Source organism: Anabrus simplex, chromosome 9 (assembly GCF_040414725.1).
Source record: "Anabrus simplex isolate iqAnaSimp1 chromosome 9, ASM4041472v1, whole genome shotgun sequence".
Classification (NCBI taxonomy): domain Eukaryota; kingdom Metazoa; phylum Arthropoda; class Insecta; order Orthoptera; family Tettigoniidae; genus Anabrus; species Anabrus simplex.
The window spans coordinates 5,632,161-5,658,952 of NC_090273.1; the positions used below are offsets into that span (position 1 = coordinate 5,632,161).

Genomic DNA, 26,792 nt, shown 5'->3' on the forward strand with positions numbered 1-26,792 from the left:
TAGGCTTGTTTTCTAGGTTTAGTATCGTTAAGTTGGTTCCCATAATAAACTCTAGTAAAGACTCACCTCTTGCACTGCAGTTCGTGCCCCATGCCATGTGGTGTGAATTTGCATCTGCTCCAAGGACTAGATGTTTGCCTTTCCTCTTTGCATTGCAAATTAGGTTCTTAACTTCTTCTGATGGGAGCAGATTAGTTGAGTCATATGGGAGGTATGCAGAGCCTATGGTTATTTTTCTGGGACCTTCCAAATTTCCAAGTTTTATCTTGGCCGCCACTAAGTCCTCTGAACAATGTTCCTGCAAGAGAAGGCATTTTAGTTTTCTGCTCACAAGTAAACATGTTGTAGGCATATTCGATGTAGTACCGTAGATTAGCTTACCTCCAGATTCTGCCAGTCCCGCTACTCTGCCCTTAACTACCCATGGCTCTTGTATAAGAGCCACATCGATAGCCCCGGACTTGAACTTCCTGATAAAATTGGCTACAGCTGATTTTTTTATGTTGTAGGTTGGCCTGTAGAACTTTCAGTACCATCCTTGCCAATCCTAGATTTTGTTTTTCCCTTAACCCCTTCAGTCCCCATGTATAATATAGTGTACATGATATTTATTCAATGACAGCACAGAGAATACTCTTATAAGTTATATTTTCTTTTGTTGCTCTTGATACATTTATATATTCTGTGTGCTGTATTTGTGATCTATACACAATTCGATGAATTATGAAGATAAACAGACAAGCTCGCGGAGCAACATGTTAATCAGCTAGGTAAGTGGCATAACTAAATTATATTTTTGTATCATATTTAAGGTCAACTACCATACTGAAACAGAAGAAGAAGGTTTGAGTGTGAAAATTTGACAGATTACTACGAGTTATTTTCTTTAGAAATGGAATATTATTCATTTGTATATTCATGTACAGTATACTGTACATTGGGCCTCAAGTGTTGTGAAATTGTGTGATTGAGTTATTATCCTGCGTTAGTATAGCCAGCTCTTTTACCATACAGTTTCATAGACGGGCTAAAGCCAATATATGTAGTCCAGCCAATATATTGTCGTTGCCGGGACGAAACCTCCTATGTGATAATATTTTTTGAGATATACTGACCCGCAGCACATACGTTACGAAGAGCGAGAATGCCTTGACTACTGTCACAGAACCTTACCGGCCAAAGTTCTAAGCTAAAATATTTCACATAGGAGGTTTTGTCCCAGCAGCGACGATATGCATCACATAACCTAAAATTACATTTTGCCATATTTATTGACATAACCTATAAAATTTGTTTGGTGAATTGCAGGTTCATCACGAATACATCCAAATGATGTAGATACAATTCTCAGTTTATTGGAGAACGGAGATGTGTCTGACCTGGAAGATTTAGTGAGTGACACGGAGGATAAGGATAATGAACCAGTTCTAATACACCAGCGTGTTGGTAAGTATTCATAGCTAAATAGGTTATAATGATTACTATAGAAGCTGTTACACTTTACTTATTTTCAACTCTATGTGTATATTGTAGGAGCTGACGTTGAAATAAGGGAATCGGGAGTCTCAGCAGCTGCGGACAGTGGCGATCAAGAAAGTGCGAATCATGAAGATATTGATGAATTTTATAATGTTTCTTACAGACCGGTCTGATATTCGGTGGCGGCACAAGCCAATTGTTCCTTTCGATGCTCGGTTTGAGCATTACAAAATGTCAGTTTCAAGCCCACAACACCGGAAGAAATAGAGGTATTGTTCGGCTTGAATATAGCCATGGGTGCCATAAAATACCCTTGTATTAGGATATACTGGGACAGTGCGACAGGTCTTGATCTTTTCAGGAGTAGCATGGCTCGTAATAGGTTCTTTCAGATTCGCAACAATCTTCATTTGGTGGACACCCTACAAAAGCCACAAAATAATGACAGGTTCTGGAAAGTCAGACCTATATACAATTACATTCGGAAACAATGCTTGGATCTAGAAATATAGAAGATAATTAGTATTGATGAGCAAATGATCCCTTTTCGTGGCCTGCTGAATGTAAAGCAGTATGTCAAGGGGAAACCATTCCCGTGGGGTATAAAACTGTTCGCTTTTTGTGGAAAGTCAGGTCTTGCTTACAATTTTTTGTTATATCAGGGAAGTACTACAGAATTAGATCCCACAGCTCTACAATTCTATGGTTTGGGACCGTCAGTTGTTCTTCATCTGTGCAACAGACTGACTCATTCAGGGCATGAGTTGTATTATGATAAGTATTTTTTTTCTTACCATCTATTACAGCTGTTGAAAAGTAAAAACATATTTGCAGGAGGCACTATTAGAATTAGAATAAACAGATATTCTAACCCACCTCTGATAAGTGATAAAATGGGAAAGAAAAAGGAGAGAGGGTACATTGAGGAAGTAAGCAGTGCTGATGGAGATGTCGTAGTTGTGAAGTGGTTTGATAGCAGAGGGGTTGTACTTGCTTCAAATTATTTGGGGATTGGAAACCAGGATAAAGTAAAAAGGTGAGACAAAGCTAATGCAAAATATATTTGAATACCTAGACCTGAAGTGGTGATGAGGTACAACCACGGAATGGGAGGGGTTGACTTGTTTGATCAGCTGATAAGCTTGTATAGAATTTTTCTTCACTGTAAAAAGTGGACTTCGAGAATGATCTTTCATGCTGTTGACTTTGCTGTTGTAAATAGTTGGTTAGAGTATAGGAGAGATGCTCAAAAAGCGGGTATCCTGACTAAAGATATTTTGGATTTGCTGGAATTTAGACTTGAAGTCGCTGAAGCTTTTGTGAAGGTTGGCAAGCCTTGTAAGGGTACCAAAAGAGGGAGACCATCTGTAAGCCCTGGGTGTTCACCCTTATCAACCAAACAACAGAGAAAAGAGCGGAGGCTACTGAGAGAAGTACAGACGGACACTGTCGACCATTTGCCTGAACATGACGGTAAGAAAGAGCCCACATGATGTAAACAGGTCAAATGTACGCAACGGTCGCATATATTTTGTAGGAAATGTGAAGTTCACTTGTGCATCAACAGAAACAGGAACTGCTTTGCATTGTTTCATAAGCAATGAATTGACTGTTGAAATTGGAATTTATGTATATCAATTCATGCATATAATTGTATATATTTGTAAATAGGCTTAATGAATGCAAAGGAATAAAAAGTTATTTCATTTCAATAATTTTCTTTTGTTTGATATGTAATTTAATGTTATAACTTGCCTAAGTATCAAGAAAAACAGTCTTAATTCTTATAACTAGAATACCAGAACTCCATGACACTAGAGTCCTGATGTACGGTATACTGTACTTGCTCTATTTTTTGAACGGTGAGTATTAGGTCAACCAAATTTTCAAATGATATTACAAAAGTGGTATATATGCAAGAACTACTGTAAAAAATGTATTTCTTCCACCAAAATAAATTGGGACCAAAGGGGTTAATTAGCTAAAATTTGACCTGCGCAAGTCCAAGCTTTGCCTTAAGGCCTCTCTTCTTGAGCTCTTCAAAATCTCTTTCATTAAGGGCCAAAACAATTGTCCTTCATGTTTCATCAGTATTTGTTGTATAAGCACTCTCCACTCTTTTGTGAGAAGTTTGGTGTCATGCTGATGTATCTTGACAAGCACATCATCATTCTTTATCTTGTCAAATGGAGGAGGAAAGTTGGTGATGACCTTTGTAGTATTCAGCACCTTCTTGGCTTCTGCCACCTCCAAATTTTTAGCCTTTCCAAGGGTTGCAATTGGCCATTGTCTGTTCCAGCCAGCTATTAGTGTCTGGATTTGCACAGATCAGTACCATTGCTCCACTTTCCAGCCTTGGGGACTCGAGGAAGCCTGGATGGCATCCATCCGACAGCGGTTTCATGTGTGCTGTCAGAGCAGATGTAAGTTCCTTCACATCTTCCTCCTTCAGTTTCCCGTCTGGAAAGGTTTTAGGTATTATTGCTACCTTGATTGAAGTTAGTCTTTCCTAAAAGGACATGGCCACCGAGTTCGATAGCTGTAGTCGTTTAAGTGCGGCCAGTATCCAGTAATCGGGAGATAATGGGTTCGAGCCCCACTGTCGGCAGCCCTGAAGATGGTTTTCCGTGGTTTCCCATTTTCACACCAGGCAAATGCCGGCCTGGGCTGTACCTTAATTAAGGCCACGGCCACTTCCTTCCAATTCCTAGGCCTTTCCTATCCCATCGTCGCCATAAGACATATCTGTGTCGGTGCGACGTAAAGCAAAAAAAAAAAAAAAAAAAGGACATGACCGTCTCTTGTTTCTGTTTCTTGGCGGGCGGTTTTGTAGCCGAACTTCATGAGGTACTATCCCCCGACCTTTTAGGCGTTGTCAGAGGGATAGCTTCTCGCCGATCCCTGTTCCTTGGCTGCTTCTCCGTCCAAGTTCCAGCCGCTATTTTGACTTCCTTCTCGCTCTCTTTCTTTGCTTGTAATATGCACTGTTGCGAGGTGGTCTGTCGATCTGTTGATTTTCGATGCAGAAATGTTCAGTTCTGTCTCTACTGACGTTCCTGGTTTGCTTGTGGTAGCAGTCTGCTCTACTGGAGCTTCTGTTGCCATTTCTTGTTTTGAGTCGGCAACAGCTTGTCCAATTGGGACTTCTGTCTCCATTTTTTCATCTTTGGCTTGCTCCCGGATCTGCTCTACTGGAGCTTCCATGGCTTCCCTTGATGTCGGAAGTTTTTGAAATTGGTTCTTTATAAGCCTCCATATTCCATATTTCTAGGGTCCTGAGCGTCGTTCTCACCATCCGTGGTGAGGCATACGGCCAGACATTGCAACTCAGGCTCTCTGCCCGAACCTTGCCAGGTTTGTTGCTTCTTCAGTAGGCTTACTCACGTGGTTTGCACTTGGCATTATCATGACTGAGTTCACGGCCATGACTTTCCCCCTAGGTTGGGATTGCCCCTTTCCCGACCCGTGACTCGTCCAGGCTACGTAGAGTAAAGTGATGTGTTAGTTCCAGCACCCCGCAGTAAGCCTTCACCTGAACCACTGTATCACCCATGTGGAGGAACCTTGGATGCCTCTCTAGCACATGTGGGCGAAGCCTCTACTTCCATGCCTTGACTTGGGCTAGTAACAGCAGGTGTGGCAGTAATGCGTTTTATCATAAAGTTTGAATGATCATTGTCTCCTTTTTTTAATTAACGCATAGTATGTTTTGTTTGGCGTCGCTGAAAATCATTACTTGGGGACGTAAAATTATTATTATTATTTGTGAGGTATGCTGGCGAGTAAAACAATTGTTATGATTTGATTGTTTTTATCACGTTTTAAACCTACTTCTCTCCAAAAAAAAAACTATATTGGCCCAAGTTACGAGATATTAAACGATTACTTCGTTAATGATCTCGCCTGCTATATTAATAGCAACAACTGTGAATATTTCTTAACTAAAGTAAACTCGTTTCCTCATCCTGAGGTGGTGCAGCTCTTTTTGACAGGCCTTGTGTGGAAATCTCTGGCAATACAGTACCAAAAATTGAACTCAGGCTCCTGAGAACAGCAGCTAATTGTGCTAACCATTACGCTGGCGGACATTCTTTAGTACAAGACACAGACATAGCATGATTGATGCGTGCTTGCAATGCACGGGTCGGACACAAAACTATTCACCTATTTGTGCGACGCCAGCAGATCTGCAGTAGGCCTACGCTACAGAGGCAGACATTTCTTAAATACGAAACACAGATGTACTGCAGGACTTCGAGTGTTTTCATTGCGTGGGTCGTACGGACGAAACTATTCACAAATTTGTGCAATGTCACCAGAGCTGCTGTAAGGTTTGTACCCGCTTCGAAGCGGAATCGTTCTTCTGAGACAAATTATGTTGGGGGGTCTTGTATGCGAGATTTATTTTTTTCATTTTATTCGTCTCAAAAAGTGAGGGCGCGGTCTAATACACGAGTAAATACGGTAGATTCCAGGTGTTACCCACATTCCCCCCACCATTCAGGCAGTTCTGAACATCTTCCCCATGACAACCCTTCATATGACGCCTGTGCCAGTTCCAATCTCTAGTCAACCATGGAAACATCATCTTCCACCACGAGTACACTCCACGTCAACGGCTGAGTATTAACGAACAACGTGCCGTACAATATTGCAACAATATCTGCCTAATAGGCATCATCATAGATGGGACATGAATGTTGTGCTACTCAGGGATTTTGTGCATATGAAGGCGTACAGGACACCACAGATTAGCATACACGTTCATCTCAATGCTCTTGTGTCAGTTTCTTTACATCCATCCCTCTGGCACAGCGTTTGTACTCTCTATGAACCATACGACGCAACTCCTGCAGAAAACAGTTCATGTTGCTGAGTGGTTTTAGGAGAAAATAAATCGCAAAAGAATCAGGTACTCCTTTTATCCACTGCTCCAACTGCCACTGTATCGGCACCTCAATACATACATCTGATGTGATGGTTTAATACTACCTGGATGAATGGAGGACTCTAGTGTATTGGAAGAAGGTTGAATGTTGCACAAGGAGAATGTGCTGTCTGGATCACCATTCGAGTTCCACAACGATGTGATCACTTCTCTTGCAAGGGCATGGATTCCCCTGCAAGTCCGGGTGGTGTTAAGACGACTTTGTGAGAGAATGTTCTACAGCGACCGGCAAAATGCGTCCAAGGTGCGACGATGGACTACGCCGAGGATGTGTGATAAACCCTAGATGTCAAATCCAAAACTACTGTTTCTTTATTTTCACTGTCATTTAATTGTGTGTTCTTGTCAGATTGCCATTGTTGGTGTTTTCTCATTTTTTCAATATGTTAGATTTTATAATTTTGGATTTTGTGACATCCGTGCAGATATTTTTAAAATGAACAAAATGTTTTTCTTGGTTCTTATATTATGAACGTGTGTCCTGCAGTGTTCATTTTTACTTCATTTGTAAGCTTGTGGTAATAGGAATAATATCATTTTCTAATTTCTATATCCATTATTTTAATTAATTAATTAATACAGTGAGGAACACATTAATGATCTGAAAATCACCCTAAATTTAGATGACTATCTGTAGCTCTGATTTGAGTTTTGCTTTCACATAAAAAGAAAGATATTACATTTTTTTCTTCTGAAAGCCTACATTTTCCATTAAGACATCTGGCCACTTTTAGACATTTTTGCCTGGCACTAAAAGTGTTAAGAAAAGCCTCTGTGGCTCAGACGGCAGCGCGTCGGCCTCTCACCGCTAGGTTCTGTGGTTCAAATCCCGATCACTCCAAGTGAGATTTGTCCTGGGCAAAGTGGAGAAGGGACAGGATTTTCTCCGGGTACTCCGGTTTTCCCTGTCATCTTTCATTCCAGCAACACTCTCATCATCCTTTCATCTGTCAGTCATTAATCATTGCCCCAGAGGAGTGCGACAGGCTTCGACAGCCGGCACAATTCCTATCCTCGCCGCAAGATGGGAGCTTCATTCATTCCATCCCTGACCTGGTCATAGACTGCAAAAGAGGTTTAGGTTATCATTGCAGCCTGTCGTCTTAACTTTTCAAGTGGTAATGACTGAATAAATTGTATTGCAGCCTGTCGTCTTAACTTTTCAAGTGGTAATGACTGAATAAATTGTCATAGTCGCATGGCTTCCTAAGTGGCCATGACGGAATATTACATCATCACATGTAAATGTCTTTCGGCGATGTGTATGACGACTTATTCCATCGTAAGATCCAAGATCGCTTTCCTTTGTGCGTGTATGTTAGTTTTGAGCTTTGCCTGCAGCACCACTCTCCTAAAACCACGTGACCGGGATAAATGCTTTCGTTCCGCGCCCAGCTGGCAGCCAGCCATTACCAGCTGGTACTGGCCTCCAGGCTGCTGAGAGTGGTAGATAGTGCATTATGGCAGGTGGAAACAGAGCTCAGAATCATCTGTGAGAAGATGATCTGTTTGATTTGTTATACTGTGACAATTCGGAGAGTGATGTGTCATGTGATAGTGAGACTAATGTTGAAATGTCAGGAGACAGCGAGCGCATATGGTGAAAATGACTCAAGTGAACGTGATGGTAGCACTAGTGGTGATATTCAGCTCGGTGTATGGACAAAGGTAGGGTCTGAACGGCTGAGATTCACATTTACGGCGCATCCAGGACTAAATGTACAAATTGAAGACATAAATAATCCACTAGAATATTTTCAATTGTTTATCACTTCTTAATCAGCAGAACTAATAGTTTTTAGAAAGAGCCCCAACCTTGAAACTATATTTGAGAGTGAATCAGTGGAATGAATAACATAACAATGAAATTATGACTTTACTTGCATTCTCTCTCTTGCAAGGCATTCATCAGTACCTGACAACAAGAGCTACTTTTCTCATAGACAGACATTAGAGACCCCAATATCTTTGGAACTATTCTCTGGAAGAAGACTTCATCTCCTTCTCATATTCTTACACTTTGTCCATAACAAAACATACGATGAAGCCACATGTGGTCCGAAGGAATTTTACAAATTGAAACCTGTTCTGGACCACTTGAGTAGCAAATTACGAAGTGTGTACACACCTGAAAGCGATGTGTCTGTAGATGAGTCTCTTATGTTGTGGAAGGACATTTATGTCATGTCATACCGTCTAAGCGCTCAAGATTCGGTATCAAATCATTTGAACTGTGTGAATCTATGTCTGGTTACGTGTGGAATTTCTTGGTGTACGTAGGCAAAGGCACCCAGTTTGATGTGTCTCTGAAAAATGAACCATTTGGATCTAACGTTGTTTCCCGTTGCTTTCCTCACTGAGGTAGATTCTCTTCCCTTGCTGTTGGCACTGTAATCATTAGTAATAGTAATCATCATCATCATCATCATCATCATATGGCCTCAGCTACTGTGTGCAGACAATTCAATTTGATGCCATCTGGCTGTCTGCTCGTCAGTTTTGACGTTTCGTTTTACTCTAGGCCGACCAGATGGCAGACCGAGTAAACCGAAACTCTCTTGGGCATCTATGGCTGAGATTAATTTTGTTGGGTAAACACCAAACGTGTCACCAGAGATCTTTTACATGCCGTCATCGTACGACATGGAGTATCGAATGAACTTTTTTCCGCCCTTCAAAAATGCGACTACATATCATATCATATCATATCATATCATATCATATCATATCATATCATATCATATCATAAAACTGTGTACATAATACATGCAATGCAAAGTACAAATGGTTAATAATTTTTTACATTTAGCTAAATGAACAATGAAAAAAATTGTTAACCATTTGCACTTTGCATTGCATGTTTTATGTACCCTGCCCACTTTGTAACTTCTAGCTGATGATGATGACGCCACTAAGCATCGAAACCGGTACTAGAAACAATTAATAACATGTTGTAAACATCTTATACGACATCCTTAGTGTTCAATAGGTTAAACCTTTCCTCAATACTAATTGTGCAGAGGTGTCGGCTATAAAATGTGCGAGTTCTCTGTATCCCAGATCCTATTGGCACATCCACTGAAATGAAACCATGCTTCCTTCGTCGCTCATAAAACGACAGTTAGGGTTTACGATACAGCCGTGGACACTATTCATTCGCCGATTGCAAAATGTTATTCTCGCAGTCTGTATGTAATTGGATTAAATGAGTCGTACAAGATCGTAACGGTAATAGTTCTGTTGCATTACGTTGTAAAATACAAGTTTCCTGAGCTACTCTCGGAAACAACTGACGTGCGCCTCTTGCCTCTAACCTCTCCTGTGTGAGAGCTGTTCTCATTTGCTGCTTTGTCTTATTAGGTACGGAACCATTACTACGCTACTGTCAAACTGGGAAACTGTCTACAGAATTTTCAAAGGCACCTTTTAACTGGTTTGTTATTGTTCTTATACAAATAACACTTGACCAAAAATATTCTCTGCACTGTATTGTACGTAATCTTTGTTATAATAACCACACAACACATCTTAAAAGTCCAACAGTTACTAGCAAATTGTTATGTCGGCTGTTAAGAGTTCTTATCATGCCAAGCTAGACACAAGCGATATAGTGCTTGCTTGGGGATTCCCACGGCCTGTGCGAAGTCCTTGTACAATTCCACCCAATTGAATCCCTCCCTGCCATTTTATACCTTTGAGTAAAATGTACTACAAGCAAGTAACTCCTGCTATCAGTTCTCATTGCATCCTGATTATGAGCATAAACTGCTTTCATCAGTAACTTGAGTGTATACTTTTTAAGGAATTCAAAAAATTAAATTGTTTTCCAGACAGCTGCGAATGCTAGCAGCATCGCTGTGTGGACGAGTTCACTTGGACTTTGCTGTGTTCCGTGCAAGGAACCACTTGGCTACCTTCACTCAAGTGTTGGGATTACTGGAGTTGCTGGAAACACACATCTTCTTACGGGAGCACTCTTCTGGTCTTCAGGCAACGTTGGACTCGTACTTCGCCCTCTTCAAGTATCATGGGCACATGAAGGATCTCATATCTCTTCTGACACGCTTTGTGACGTTCCTACACAACTTCATCTCGCACGACGCTCAGTGCGCCCTTAAGTATCTTCAGCGGCACGCTCATGTGCTGAGTGACCTGCAGCTGTGCCATCCAAACCTGGCACCGCTACGCTCTCTACTGGCCGGTATTTCCATCCCCAAGTCTGATGAAGAGGGTGGGGAAGTTTTGGTTGCTGTGGCAGCACCTCCGCCTCCTGTCGACCCCTCACCTAACCTCGTGCCCATGTTGGCAGCTCTCAGCAAGCCTCAGGGTGACGGTAAGTAGTGTTGGTAGTGATGGCAGCACCTTCGCCTCATGTTGATATTTATTTATTTATAGATAGATAGATAGATAGATAGATAGATAGATATCTTGCACACAGCCAAATATTACTTTAGAGTACCAAATGAACGTTACATATTTTGCAGTGTCCTGTGCAATCTGCGTTGCCTGAAACAATTCATTTTCAGTACAAGAAGATGGACAAATTGAACATTGAAACAAGTGTTTTGTGGTTTTTTCTTCGCCACATTTGCCATGATGATGTCAGTATCTATGTAGGTACTGGCTTCACTTGAACTGCGCCCTTCCTCTTTCCACTAAGTGTCTGCAACATGCCCTTTTGGCATGTTCTAAGATACTCTATTGGCTTTATGAACAGGTTCATTGTCATGTTAAAAATGAAAAGAGACAGTTCCAAATGACTGTTGGAGCGTACAATTGTCCACTTTTGCCTGATAGGCTTCAACATTCATTTACCAGTGCACCATGACCAAACAGCATAGAACAGGCCATCATATTTCACGGTGGAACAGTGCCATTGAACTGCCGCAATGTGTAGCGTGATTCCTTACTCCACACAATGCTTTTCTATTGTTCTAGAGTTCACAGGCGACATCTTTTACGACCCCTCCAGTTTAGTGATCCTTGGTTTATATGCTGCAACTCACCCTTTGAATTCTGACGAATGATACGAGTACTGGCATCACTTTGAGATCCCAGTCGAAAGTCTGTGGCCACGGTTTCTAACGAAGCTTGCCAATTTGACTTCATCATCTGCCAAAGGATTCAATGATTCCTGTCCGTTAATTTCTTTGGCCTTCTTGGTTTAGGTGGAAGCTTTAACTTCCGGGCATTTCCACTTCATTAAGGTTGAACATGGTATCTGGAACTCACCAGAAATCTCACCGATGGAACGGCTGAAACAGCGGAGGGCACTAATAACCAGTCTCGTACATCCATTACGAGCACTGGAGCTAGTAAAAGTGGTCACAACCTCATATAGCCTCATACAATGGGATCAGTCTAGTTTCGATTCATTAGCAAATGTGGCCTACTTATCTCCCCACAATACTGAAGAAGTTCTGCCTGTATAGAAAATGCAAGGATAGGAAGTAGAATAGAAGGGTGTGGGTAATGCATGAAGTGATAGAAATGGAAAACATTTACTAAAATTTCTATGCTAATATGTAATTGGTCATAAAAATTCATTTTTCAAGCAAGAGGCTTGCACTTCAAATGATAGGCGATTTGTGTTTGTCCTGTTTATCCAACTGTCTTGTCTTACATTTACCACATCAGGACTGAAGAAGTGTCAAGTGTCCATGGTGGTCAGGGCCGGGAAAATGGATGTGGACAAGCCGAGAGGTTGCACAGCAGAACGAGATGTGGAGATTGTCCTTCTCACCTTTATATTGCTCCATCTTCTGATTCTGACCTGATTAACCTATAATAATAATAATAACTCCCCCAATTTAAGCAGGAGACTCCCTATTTTTGGTCCTTCCTCCCCTCTCCTGATTGCAGAGACTTATCTCCCGATTTTGAGAACAGATTTAATATTTCTGTATTTTTTGTGAAAACTCCAAGTTTTTCCCCGTTCTTTAAGTAACTGGAGAGAGTTGATGTCCAGTGGGCACTGGCAAGACAATGGTGTTCTTCTCTAACGTAATGCTTCATTTCGACATAACAATGCCGACTGTGAAACTGTGTTTTAGCATATTTACAAGGACAGAAACTCAATTCAGATCAGAGCTTCCGAAAAAAAATCTGGTAAAAATTAAACCTTTAAAACCCATTCAGCATGGCCAGTGCTGTGAGCATGAATCTTGTTCAGAAATTTATGAAGAATCGTGTGTTCTAAAGCTTGGATACATGCAATATTTCAGCATTTATAAACTAATTAATTAATAAGAGAAATTACATAAATTAGTATAATGTGTTAGCAAAAAACAGTCTCCTGATTTTGTATTTTTGAAAGCTGACATGTCTAATAATAATAATAATAATAATAATAATAATAATAATAACAGACGTGCCAATTACGCCGATTTAAGCAGGAGACTCCCTATTTTTGGTCCTTTCTCCCTCTCTCTCCTGATTGCAGAGATTTATCTCCTGATTTTGAGAACAGATTTTGTATTTCTGTGTAAGATTATTATTATTATTTCTATGTCTATTGCCATCCTGGTAGAACTCTCATAAAGGCAGACTTCCTGTGTATGTGTTGTATGAGTTGCACGAATCACAAACAACCAGTCTCCGAGCCAAGTGATTTGACTGTATGACTTGCCTGAGGACTGAAGGCTGTTCGCTGTAGGACCAGACTGTTTATGTTCGTATCTTTCTATCCGCTCCATGGCCTGATGATCGACCAGACAACTGCTGACCATATTATTACCTGCCACGTGGTCAGTGTGACTAATCCTCTGGTGGTGGTCTTAAATATGACAGAATCTCTTTGTAATGGGGTAGACGTCCCCTTCGTCCAGTCCAATGTTTTGGAAACAGTCAGCGAGTACAAGCTGTAGTATGTCGTGCACTATGCGCTGGCCGTTCTTATTGGCTTTCTGGATCAGGACTGCTATCTCACCGTAATTGTAATCCTCTAGGCAGAGTGGACTTCGAACTGGCCCTCAGATTCAGGTATAGATCCCTGACCTGGCCGGGAATCAACAAAATAAAACTATATAAATTAGAATGTCAATGGTGATTTTTTTTCAGGATTCTAGTACAAAATGTTTACAAGCTATTGTAGATTGGAAATTGTAAATATAGTCTGTTGTCTGCTCCATGTGTCAGCACTAACTTAAGGAAAAAGTGATTAAATTCTTTGGATTCTGAACCTTCAAAGTTATGTTCAAAGTGACGACCGCCGGCTCCAATACAACCTTCCAGTCTGCCATGTAAAGATCGATGCACACATTCTATCATTTTCCTGAAATTTTGGCGCAGGCAGCAGTAGCACATCGTTTTATATCATATATTATCTGGTGTGGTCGGTATCTCCTTGTAAATAGTCTTTTAGTTTTCCCCAGAGAAAAAATAATGTAAAAGGTTGATATCTGGTGAACAAGCCAGCCCCTTCATCCAGTCAAATGATTTGGAAACAGTCGGTGTATGCTTTGCACAGCCATCATGCTGAGACCACAGGTTCCTCCGAGTCTGCACATCATAACATCTGTTGAAGTTGGTTTGTTTGGAGGTTGTTCCTTCTAAGAATAAAAGACCTATGAGCTGATGGTTCACTATTTCACACCAAGCTGACTTTCCATGTGACAAAGCCAGTAGGGATTGTTTATGGACCAATAGTGAATTTTTCGGAGGTTTACTTGGCCTAAACCTTACCGTATTTTCTGGTGTAATTAACTCACTTTTTTTGATAAAAAAATTCAGATGAAAAGTTCGGATGCATAAATTATTCAAAGAATTCAGATATTTAAAAATTATTTACATTTCATTTACATTTATAAGATACATAAAATATAATATAAACACAATTGGTTCAACTCATTTGTGGTTATCGTCATTTGGCGTAAAATTCTGTCGTGAGATTTTTTCTGAAAAGTCAAATAGCGTACATCAGGTAAGTTAGAAACGTAGGTTTGAAGTACAGACACTGGAAAATATTCTTCCCGTTACGAGCAAACAATATGACCTGAAGTGAAATAATCATGAACTAATAATTCATGTAATGTCATAACAATGACATACCAGCAAAAAAAAAAAAAAAAAAGGAAACTGTCCAACACGAGAAGGGCCGGGCTTCGAAGGAGCTGCCCAGATAGATTTCCCCAAACCGTTCGTATCCATTCTTGTATAAGTGACGTGTCCATCCACCCTTTCTCTTGGATACAAATGTGCCCTCGTGGAAAGTTTACTTTACGCATTGTTATTCATTTTAGAACAACGTAAGTTGCAAGCTTTCTGTCATCAGCTGTTACAGCATGCATTGCAGTACAATACTTTGTTTCCGGTAGCATATACAGTAACACTCGATGTCCCATTTTTATTGATTGTTCGACTTTGTGGCGCATGGAAACTCATTGGCGTCGGACCTGCAGTTCCTGTTTGGAAGATCAAATATTCCTTCACTTTTCGCTTCTCAATGACAAAGCAATGTAAATCAATTACTTTTTCATTGAAATCATTCTGCATTTTTTGGCATAATGTTGTTCTTCGTCAAAGAGAAAGTCCATTTCCCTTCTTAAAATTAATCATCCAGCCGCGGTTAACCTTCAAATCCGAGACACTGATTTCTCGTTCTTTAAAATACAGCATTTTGTGAGAAACGGCTTATTCAACGTTGCATAACAAAATCATGTATTTAAGCAGATTCTCCTCTGCTTGCGGAAACTTGCCGCTTTTTGGTCTGCGAAATGTTTTGCGAGACTTGTTGGTCGCTTGAAGTGCACTTTTAATAAACTTAAACATGATAGGTTAATATTGTGTTTGGTCCGTATTGACTGGTCTGAATGTATAATATAACTATTTATAATAGTTTATTTAAATCCGCCTTGATCAATACACTCATTAAATGAAAGAAACACTATTTATTAAACCATACATGTTTCAGGAAATCTCAACCATTCCCTTCATCAGTGGTTAGATCAAAGAATAACACAATATGACACAATCTTTTGTTTTACAATTTGAAGGAGTATTGTGTCCCAATACATCATATCAAAGAGTAAAGAGAACTTATGAAATATTATAAAAATGATCAATACATACAATTTTGGTTGAACTGAATGAGAAACACTATACAAATTTAGGATCTTCAAGTTTTTCTTCTTTTCTTCTTCTTTTTGTTCCTTAAATGATTATATGCTAGCCTAAACAGTGGGTTATCTTCTGTACTTTTCTCATTTAAACTTGATTCAGAATTACATTTTTGTGTAAGGTAAATTTCTAAATTTTCCAAAACATTAATCAGTTTTCCCTTTTTAGTCGAATGTAATAATTTCATGTCATTGGAAATGTCTGTAAATTTATGATTCATTTCAACCATATGTTCTCCCATTGCCGAATATCTTTTATGTTTGACCGCATTGTGTTCTTTGTACCTTATAGCCAAACTTCTTCCGGACTGTCCTATGTATCGTTGTTTACATGTTTGGCATGTTAATTTGTAAATTCCTGATTTATTAAACATACATTTATTCTCTATTTTATCTGAATTGAAAATTATCTTATTAGTATTATTATCCGTTTTGTATGTGACATTGATGTTCTTTTTCCTGAAAATTTTAGCCAGTTGATAAGAGTGCTTATTTCGAAAAGTTAGAACTAAGAAAAGAAGAAAAACTTGAAGATCCTAAATTTATATAGTATTCTCATTCAGTTCAATCAAAATTGTATGTATTGATCATTTTTATAATATTTCATAAGTTCTCTTTACTCTTGGATATGATGTATTGGGACACAATACTCCTTCAAATTGTAAAACAAAAGATTGTGTCATATTGTGTTATTCTTTGATCTAACCACTGATGAAGGGAATGGTTGAGATTTCCTGAAACATGTATGGTTTAATAAATAGTGTTTCTTTCATTTAATGAGTGTATTGATCAAGGCGGATTTAAATAAACTATTATAAATAGTTACATTATACATGAAGTGCACTTGTCTGTTACCGTGGTAGCGCATGTTGCATTCAGACACTGAATACTTGCGGCCCGCTGCCCTATTCCATATGTTTCAGCATAAGTGATCACCGCGAGTTTATATGATGCAGTATTATTCGAATTCTTGCTCACTGTGGAGTAACAAACAATTTTGAGATCACAGAAAATGCATGTCCCATACCTGAAACACTCGTAAAGTATGTTTGTACCAGACTGGAATAGAGCGTCACTAGTCACTTCTGGGCTGATTCTCTCACTGAACTACTGTCGGCTTTTTTATTATGGACACTCGAGTTTAGGCTTTAATTATAAACGATCCAATAGGCTTATTGCAATGCGAGTTATACCAATATTTTCCTTGTTTAATAGTACATTAGCGTATATAAGACACATTGTTTTCGACATTCATTAAATATTTTTTATTTGTGGTTGTAATAAATATTGCCCGGGTTTTTGGCTTCTTCTCTAGAAAGCACTCACTTAGGAATATATACAAGGAAAACTACTTGTCTGATGGTAATGAAATTTTTATATGTTATAACCACATGTATTTGTAGGGTAATACTCAAGTTACCATTTTTTTCAACCACCCCTAAAAAAGTTCTTATCATTTTTCTAAAGCAACTCTTTCTCCGCCCATGATAAACGTACGGCAGCAAACTTGGGCTTGTTTTGAAGCACTCAGTCATGGTTATCAGAAACTACAACAACTGTAACCGTACAGTGTGGTACCCAATATATGGAGAGTAAAATTGAAAGGAGGTTGTGTGTACGCTGGACCGTGCGATTAACAGCAGGCCAGGTGGTGAAATCGGGCGCAGTGTTGCCGCGTTCAGCAGTAATCGCGTGCAACGAACACAGCTTTTCGTTTACTTTGAACCTTTAATTTTATTTCCTCTTATAAATTCCACAGTTGCTGCATCCCGACAAACCTACAGTACCTTAGACAAATTAGAGAGCACAGGGCTACAAGATCTTCTTTACAGACGAGACCTGGTGCGGACAGAACCATACTATGAAATATGGGTGGCAAGAAAACGTGGTTGAAGCTTTAGAAAACAACTTTGACATCAGCAAATTTATGGATGGCGTGGAGGGTTCAAAACACCGTCTGGAGCTGGGAAACGCATCATAAATTTACACATCGGAAGTGAAGAAGGATTTCTTGACGGTGCAGAACTTTCTTCTATTGGCAAGAAAAGAAGTGATGATTACTACAATGAGATGAACTCAACTCATTATGAAGAATGGTTCACGAAAGTCCTGAGTTTATTGCCTCTAAGGTCGGCTGTCATTATAGATTAAACTCCGTATCATACGATGGTCGATCCTTCATCTAAATACCTGAACATGTCATGGCTGAAACCTGAAATTATATCTTGGATAACATCAAGGAATATTTCACTACCACCTGGAGTTGACGATTATAACAAACTAACTAAATCAGAGCTGATTATCCTTGCCAAGCCTTATTTTTTTTTTGCTTTACATTGCACCAACAGAGATAGGTCTTATGGCGATGATGGGAGAGGAAAGGCCTAGGAATGGGAAGGAAGCGGCCGTGGCCTTAATTAAGGTACAGCCCCAGTATTTGCCTGGTGTGAAAATGGGAAACCACGGACAACCATCTTCAGGGCTGCCGACAGTGGTGTTCGAACCCACTATCTCCTGGATGCGAGCTAACAGCTGCGCGCCGCCAACCGCACGGCCAATTCGCCCCGTAGGCCTTCTTTTCAAACACCGGTAAAGAAGCTGGAACAACTGACTAAACTACTTCGACCAGATGTACAGCTTGTTTGGTTACCTGTGGCCCATTGCAAGTCTAATCCAATTGAGCTCATTTGGACTTAAGTAAAAGGGAAAATACCAAAAACAAATATGGCTAACATATTAGAAAATGGTAGAGGTATGGAAGCAATTAACGCTTTATGCCGAGAAGCCTTACGTACCGTGACCCCTGAACTCTGGAAACAATGTATTGAACATGCTAAGAAAATTGAAGACCACTACTGGGAAAAGGATGGACTGTCTGAAAATGTCCCTTATTTCGAGCCAGTCATAACATGAATGACAGCAGCACCGATTGAACCATTTTTAAGCCTGTCATTGAAGGTCCAAAGCCCTTATGAGGAAAGGTAATGGGAAGTGGAATTTATAAGAGGAAATAAAGTTAAAGGTTCAAAGTAAACAAAGAGCTGTGTTCGTTGCGCGCGTGATTTCTACTGAACGCGGCAACACTGCACCCGATTTCACCACCCGGCCTGCTGTTAATCGCACGGTCCGGCGTACACACAACCTCCTTTCAATTTTACTCTCCATATATTGGGTACCACACTGTACGGTTACAGTTGTTGTAGTTTCTGATAACCATGACTAAGTGCTTCAAAACAAACCCAAGTTTGCTGCCGTACGTTTATCATGGGCGGAGAAAGAGTTGCTTTAGAAAAATGATAAGAACTTTTTTAGGGGTGGTTGAAAAAAATTGTAACTTGAGTATTACCCTACAAATACATGTGGTTATAACATATAAAAATTTCATTACCATCAGACAAGTAGTTTTCCTTGTATATATTCCTAAGTGAGCACTTCCTAGAGAAGAAGCCAAAAACCCGGGCAATATTTATTACAACCACAAATAAAAAATATTTAATGAATGTCGAAAACAATGTGTCTTATATACGTTAATGTAGAATTAAACAAGGAAAATATTGGTATAACTCGCATTGCAATAAGCCTATTGGATCGTTTGTAATTAAAGCCTAAACTCGAGTGTCCATAATAAAAAATCCGACAGTAGTCAAGTGGTATTTCTTACCGGCTGATAATAGCATGTTGCCCAGTATTTGGAATGCCCGCTTTCACAATAGGAAGGCTGCTACTTGAGTAGTTAACATCTTTATTTCAAAACTAGCAAATATACCAGTGCTTCGTTATGGTATTCTACATTGTATACGGATATCAAAGTAAATACTGTACGTGCAGTAAATAAGATTATTTTAAAATTGCATGTCGCTCAGCATTATCCGAGAAATAGCATGGGGAGGTCCCCCATACATTGTTTCTAATATAAAGTGTGGGTTGCGGAGTTGTGATGATAACGGCAGACTCACTTGCCTACTGTTATTCACAATCGAGTTGCAGGCCCCATTGCCTACTGCACGGTCACAATCAATTTGGGGAGTTTTCGTTACAATGGCAGGCCCCCTTTCCTACTTCGAGACAGATTACAGTTGAAGAGATTTTTCATAATAGCAGGCAACTTCCCTACTACCAGACAAAATTGAGTTGTGCAGTTATCATTATAATGACAGGCCCTTTTTCTTGTTGCCAGCCAGCTTACTGCAAGTCACACAGAGTTGGCGAGTTTCTATGAAAATAGCAGGCCACTATGCCTAGTGCTAGTTGCATTTTAGATGGGTACATTTATTTACAGTATAATGGCAGGTACTCTGGCCTACAGCCAAACACAGTCGGGTAGGAGAGTTTTGAACAAAACTGCATACTCCCTTGCCTTCTGCAAGTCAAATGGAGAAGTGAATTATTCTTTACAATGGTAGGCCCTCCTTACTAATGCCAGTTACACAGGAGTTGGAGAAGGACCCCATTCCTACTGCCAGTTAAAGTCAATGTGGGGAGTACTGATTACAATAGCAGACACACCCTTTTTCAATCACTACAAATTGATATCTATGAATGTATATAGATCGACATATGAAAGTATATGCATGTTAACAATATTGCAGACCTTCATTTATATATTAACTGCTGCTAAACAGTACGTCATATCGACAAAGGATTGTACCATAAGACGCAGTGTTTAGCAGCCTAAATGGCTGGTTCTATGATATTTTCTTGCGTCTCATCTATTCGTGGGTCAGATTGAGTTAGAAACGTTGAATAGGGTGAAATTTGTGTAAGATAATCTTACATTGCATAACTTTTCAGATAATTATGTGACATAGCATTTGGCTCACATGTGGGTCAATGTTCGTGTAGAGTTTGATGATTCTATCTTTCCTGTAAGTGATTGAAAGTATGAATTATGTATGTAAAAAGTCTAAATTTACTTAAAATCGAGAAATAGAGATGAATCTAACGTATAAGGGATACAGATACGTCAAAACGTCATAAGACCAAGGTTGAAGATCACTCTGAATTGAACGGAGATTGTGCCATCCATTATGTGATAGGACTTCCCATTTATCCCACGAAATACCTCGAAACGAAGGTCTGCACCATCATTAAAATTGCCTCCATATTTTTATATTCTTCGGGGATAAAAAGTGAAAAATTTAAAGATCTTGGAACTTTCCGTCCGTTACAGGCTAAAACGTATAATTTTGCCAAATTTCAATTTTCTTGCTCGTCTGGCAGATTGTGCTGCAGTCTGTATTTTGGGTGAAGGGGTAAAAATTAGGACTTTCAGGAAACTACACCAAAAAATATGCAGATGGTCATTATTATGCCTCAAACGAGTAGCTGTACGAAAATTTCACCAAAATTATCAATGTACAGACACACACAGTCGTTACGATTTTATTTATGTAGTTAGATAAGGAATCTGCTCCACGTACAACACCTTTTGGGCTATGTCCGCTGGACTTAACCCGCAAAACCAACCGTTCATGATATCTCACTTATTAATCCTCCTATCAAAAAATGCATATGAGAAAAAAAAACTTAGAAATGGATTTCCATCAAGTTTGGTCGATTTCCAGTCAGGTTGGTCTTGTACTGTATATATTGTGCGAGAGTAAAATCACCATTTCGGTTCCCTATAAAACCCCAGTCCATTCCGGGAATTTGAAATGGTATTGACCTTAAAACGTACTCTTGGACAGGTGTATGCTAAATATAAAGTTTCGTTCAAATATCTTCAGTAGTTTTGAAGTTGTAAGAAATACGCTTTAGACGTACCAGCTCTTGAGTTAAGTTTGGTGGGACTTGTACCGAAAAATGATCCGTTAATGATATCTCCCTTATTATTCCTGGTATTGAAATGCACAGGAGAAAAAGGTTTAGAAATTAACTTCCATTAAGGCAGGTAGATTTCCATTAAGTTTGGTTGTGTATATTTTGAGGGAGTGCAAAATCACAGTTTCGGTTTCGTATAAACCTTCAGTCATTTCAGGGATTTAGAAACAATATTTGCCCTGAAACCTACCCAAGGACAGGTGGATTCTAAATATGAAGTTTGGTGGAAATATATCCAGTAGTTTGTCTTTCTATAACTTGAAAACTACAGAGACAGACAAACAAACAAGCAGACACCAAAGCTAAAAAATATGCAGATGGTCATTATTACACCTAAAACTAATAACTGTACGGAAACTTCTCCAAAATTAACCAGCATTTCGTCTTAATAGAGCAAACGCCTGAAAAGCCATACATCTAATTTTTTATCTGATTTTTGATATGCTCTATTGGTGGAAAAATATCTAATTCCCTCCATGGGAATTTGGAATTACCATTTGGAATTGCTAGGCAGGCATTAATTCCATTGTGGAGTTTTATCTCCTGTATGCAGTTATCAGACTGTGCCACATAAGAGGCTTCTGATAAGTTCACCTGCATACACCCCAGCATAAGTGGGTAGGGTCTGACACATCCCACTCTGACGAGTCTAGTGTCAGGCCTAAGACGAAATGCTGGTTAATAGAGCAAACGCCTGAAAAGCCATACATCTAATTTTTTATCTGATTTTTTATATGCTCTATTGGTGGAAAAATATCTAATTCCCTCCATGGGAATTTGGAATTACCATTAAGAACTAATTAATGCCAGAAGACAAACAGCTAAAGAAATTAGGACAATTAAAAAATTATTATCAAAAGGAAATGCTTAACACTATAGAGGAAACATTCAATCAGCATAAAACAAGAGACTATTACAAAACATTCAAGCAATATCAATCTAACTTATGTTAAGAAATAAAAATGGAAAAATGTCATACAATAATCAAGATAATGCTAACATTCTTGCAGAATACTTTAAAGAGTTACTTAATTGTGAGGATCCTGTGGAACATTTAGAATTTGACACTAACCCAAAAAATAAAACTCAGTTACAAAAGATTATACCACCAGTTTACAATGAAGTGAAAACAGCAATTAATGCACTTAAAAACTCAAAGCAGCAGGAGAGAATCAAATAGCAGAAATCTGGAAGAATGCTAATGATCAAACTATTCAAAACCTACACAAATACATCGATATTTGGAACACGGAGAAGCTTCCCGAGGAATGGAATACAGCGATAATCCACCCGCTGCATAAGAAAGGTGATCGCTCCGATCCAATTAATTATCGGGGGATATCCTTGCTTGATATTACATACAAGATTTTATCCAAGATTATATACACAAGAATCCAAGAACTTGGAGAATATCAGGGAGGATTTCAACCAGGTAGAAGCTGTCCAGATCAAATCATTAGTTTAAAATGGATAATGAAGCACCAAAGAGTTCGAAATAAGGGTCTAGTCATCACGTTTGTAGATTTAAAAAAAGCATACGACAGTATTCATCGTGAATCATTATTAAAAAGCCTTAAAGAATTTGGCTTACACCAAAAACTTGTTAACCTCATTAGTATGACTTTTAAAAATACAAAGGCAAAAGTTAAATTTGGAGGTGAATTATCAGAATCATTCACTATAAGAACTGGACTTCGACAAGGAGATGGACTTTCACCATTGTTATTTAATTGTGCATTGGAGAAGGTTATGCGTGAATGGAACAAGAAATGCCAACCAACTATCAAGATCGGTAGAAATATTAAACTCAACTTCCTTGCTTTTGCGGACGATTTAGCATTACTTGCAAATACAATAGAAGAGGCTAAATTTCAAATTGAACAACTAGAAATTATAGCAAAAAAAACGGGATTACAAATTTCATTTGAAAAAACAGAAATGATGCCAACTTTTAAAGTTGATTTACCAGTTATTCAACTGAATAGATTAAAATTGTTCAAAAATTCAAATATCTTGGGGAAATAATAACATGGAACACAAATGAAAAAGAAGCAATAGAACACAGAACAACAAAATTTAAACAAGCACAAAGACTTACCTGGCCAACCTATAAAAAAAAAATCTCTTTCGATAAACGCTAAGCTGAAACAGTATAATTCCGTTGTTAAACCAGAGGCAACATGTGCTAGTGAAACTTTATTCAAATTAAATGTAAAATCTACAACAGACAAATTACAGAAAACTGATAGAAGAATTCTTAGAACAATTATTAATAAACACCAAATTGATGGACAGTAGAGATTGTTGCCTAACAACATTGTCTATCGTGAATGTGAATCAATAATATCTACAATGCGTAAAAGAAGAATTTCCTTTTTCTGTCACATATCAAGATTACCAAACACCAGGATATTGAAACAACTATTTGATCACTTTTTGAAAAATAAAATCAATAATAATTGGGTCAAAGAAGTTCAGGATGATTTGGAAGAATTGGGTATAACCCGGCAACAAATCAAAGACAGAAAAGAGAAGAGGATTTTGAAGAACAAAAGCATAAGTCTCAAACTAAAAACAGTTGAACGGAAACAATATACTGTATCGAACACACAAAGGGCTTGCAGGTCGTAGAGGATGAGAAAGTTCTGGGAGAAGAAAAAGAAGAAATTAACTCAAATGTATTGATTTGAGTACTCCAATGTGGGCGTAACATATGTGAATAATAAATAATTAGTATAGACACATTCGAAGCTGTGTGATGGATGTTCGAAGAATACGTGAACATTTCTTTTTCTCCACTCTAAACCCAAAATAAATTATGCAAGGGCGTTAATTATGCGAGAAAATATGGTACTTGGTCACCCAACATGATAAATCTTGTCTTAATGCCATACTTTCCAGTCTATTTTTATTCCTTATTTAATAATGTACAGGTGTTCGACAGACTGGAAAGCTTTTAAGTTACAGTTAATGCCCATGTACAGAAGGAGAGAGACGCTTGCACTTTCGTGTGATTGCACAGGACTAACATGCAGTTCTACAGCAACAGGAGCTACAACATACAATTTTCTGGTTCTGTTACGTTGTCTAGGTGTTACACTTCTATTTTCACTAGGTTCACAACCAGTGATGTCCATTGTGAAGTTGTTCTGCGTACAGAGCACAAGAACAAACAGCATTCGCCATACACTGGTAACATGTTGGCTTTTCCACCACGCCCACAAAGTAACTGACAGTCAGTGTACTGTAAAGAAAATAAACATAGGAGCAGACATCTGTCCGTATTTACAATTTTCAAACTACAATAGTGGGCGGGTGGGAACCATCGACTTTCTAATTTCCTCTAATTTCATTTTGTTAATGTCAGTGGTCATTGTTCCATTTCAAAAAATGTAACTCTTAAAATGATGATGATGTTGCTTGTTTTAAGGGGCCTAACATCGAAGGTCATCGGCCCAACTCTTAAAATGAATACACATTCTAATAATGATTAAAATCCCTGTATGGGCAACAATTATGAATCCTTGGTTACACTTCATTTATGGGAAAACAGCATGTCAGTAGCCCCCTTCCACTTCAGAAATATTTGGGGTGCAAGTTTTAGGGAATTCAACCTGTCCTGTATACAACATTAAAATATTAGGGGATTGTAACATGTAAATATATACTCCAATTTCTTTGTAACCTGACGAAATAACGCAATGTATGATTTCAGATGTGTACGCCACTCTCCAAGACCTGGATCACTTATCGTCTCGAAAACCATCCGTGCTCGAGATGTTTGTGGACTCGCTCGCTAAGTTAATGTTGTCGCCAACGCATAACATTCGTGTCCTGGCTCACATGCTGCTGGTGAGGTACCTGCGACACAAACCAACACCTTCGGCCACGAGCGCGGGACTAGCTGCGTACGAGCGCTGCCTGGAGAGCGACCAGCCTGATGTGCTCCAGATGGCTTTGGACCGATTACCAGAGATTGTACTTTGTATGCAAGGTATTCACTTTTCTCTGTTTGTTTTATATAGTGCACCTTATATCTGGATTAATTTCATCCAGATGAAACCAATATAAGACTGTATGGTATTGGTATTGACTTTTGCAAACAGTGCTTTGTCATCAGTTGTATTGTGGTGACTATGATACAAAACGGCTAGGCAACTGTGGCCTTGAGGTGCAGCCCCAGCATTTGCTCAAGCTGATGATTTGACAAGAAGTTTCCTCGAGTCTATACTCAATATACCATTTGAGGAAAATAACTGGATCCATGCATGTTTACCCATGAAATATGAAATTTGGAATTTGCAGGTTAACTGATGTTTCCATTCCTCCTATGGAATATCTGATTTTATCAAGTCTCTGTTCTCTTGTGGATTTTCTTTCTCACATGGTTCTGGTAATACGGAAGTGGGCCATGGAGCGAGATTTTGATCGCCACCAACTCGGGTGACATGAAAACGCATTGATACACCTTTGGAACAATGTAATACGAGACCACAGTGTGTTCACACTCTTCGACCATGAATTATTCGGAGGTTGCACTCGGCCATGTGCGACAGAATGACTAGCTCCCATTTTGAATGCGGCAAACCTTTGACTGACTTGAATGAGTCAAAACTCAACGATGCGCTTTAAAATAATGCAGATTCCAGTGAACTTGCTGAAGGATTTTAGCTGGTCTTCATTAGTAAGCAATTTTACGACTTTTTCTGTATCCATAAGTAGACTATCACAAGATGAATATGCACCATGCTAGACAACTTCACGCCATTATATTGCTGATCTATAGGTAGGTGACACTTCATTGCACCACTCAACAGAGAATACTTGTGAATGGAATGCAAAATGCAAGCAAGGACAGGTTCACTCGCAGCTAACCAGCAAGCAAAATTGAACATTCCTGAGGCTAATGGCTTACTCCCAAAGGTGTAAGTTTCCCTGGTCTACCTCCTGTTGTGAGGATTCTTATCTTTGTTGGAAGTCACATTCCTTTGAAAAGGGATGACAGACAACATTTTCAGGGCTAGGAAAAATGTCATCACACTTAGCAGTAATAGCAAAAATTTGTGACGCGATAAGTGAGGTATTTTTATATAGATTTAATACAATGGGAATTGGGACTTTAGAATTTACGGTATTCTAAGTGAGCAAATGTGCTGATGATGGACACACTAATAAGGTTTCACTGTATTAGGAAAATGCTTTATATATGTGCTACTTACGGAAAGTGATGTTATGATTAAACATTAGAATGAAGTGAATTATGATTGAAAGGAAAGTCGTAGAACTAAATGAGGGGTGTTGTTCGTCTTAAAAAACAAAGATTACCACCACCACCATGGACTACTAAACGAGGCCATAGAGGTAGTTGCAATAGGGGATTGTGGAGGTGGTTATTTATTTCACAGAGGCTTGTAGACAAAATGTTCACA

The 26,792-nt window shown here is 39.0% G+C and overlaps 1 protein-coding gene across 2 annotated transcripts in view; it reads left to right on the forward strand.

The window, feature by feature from the left end:
- Window positions 1-26,792, forward strand: part of IntS1 (integrator complex subunit 1) — a 480,230-nt gene that overhangs the window by 444,963 nt on the left and 8,475 nt on the right. For both annotated transcript variants that reach the window (XM_067153509.2, XM_067153510.2), the window contains exons 33-34: window positions 10,258-10,760; window positions 25,079-25,357. In XM_067153509.2, the coding sequence (XP_067009610.2) occupies window positions 10,258-10,760; window positions 25,079-25,357 (782 nt within the window). The remainder of the gene's footprint in view (window positions 1-10,257; window positions 10,761-25,078; window positions 25,358-26,792) is intronic.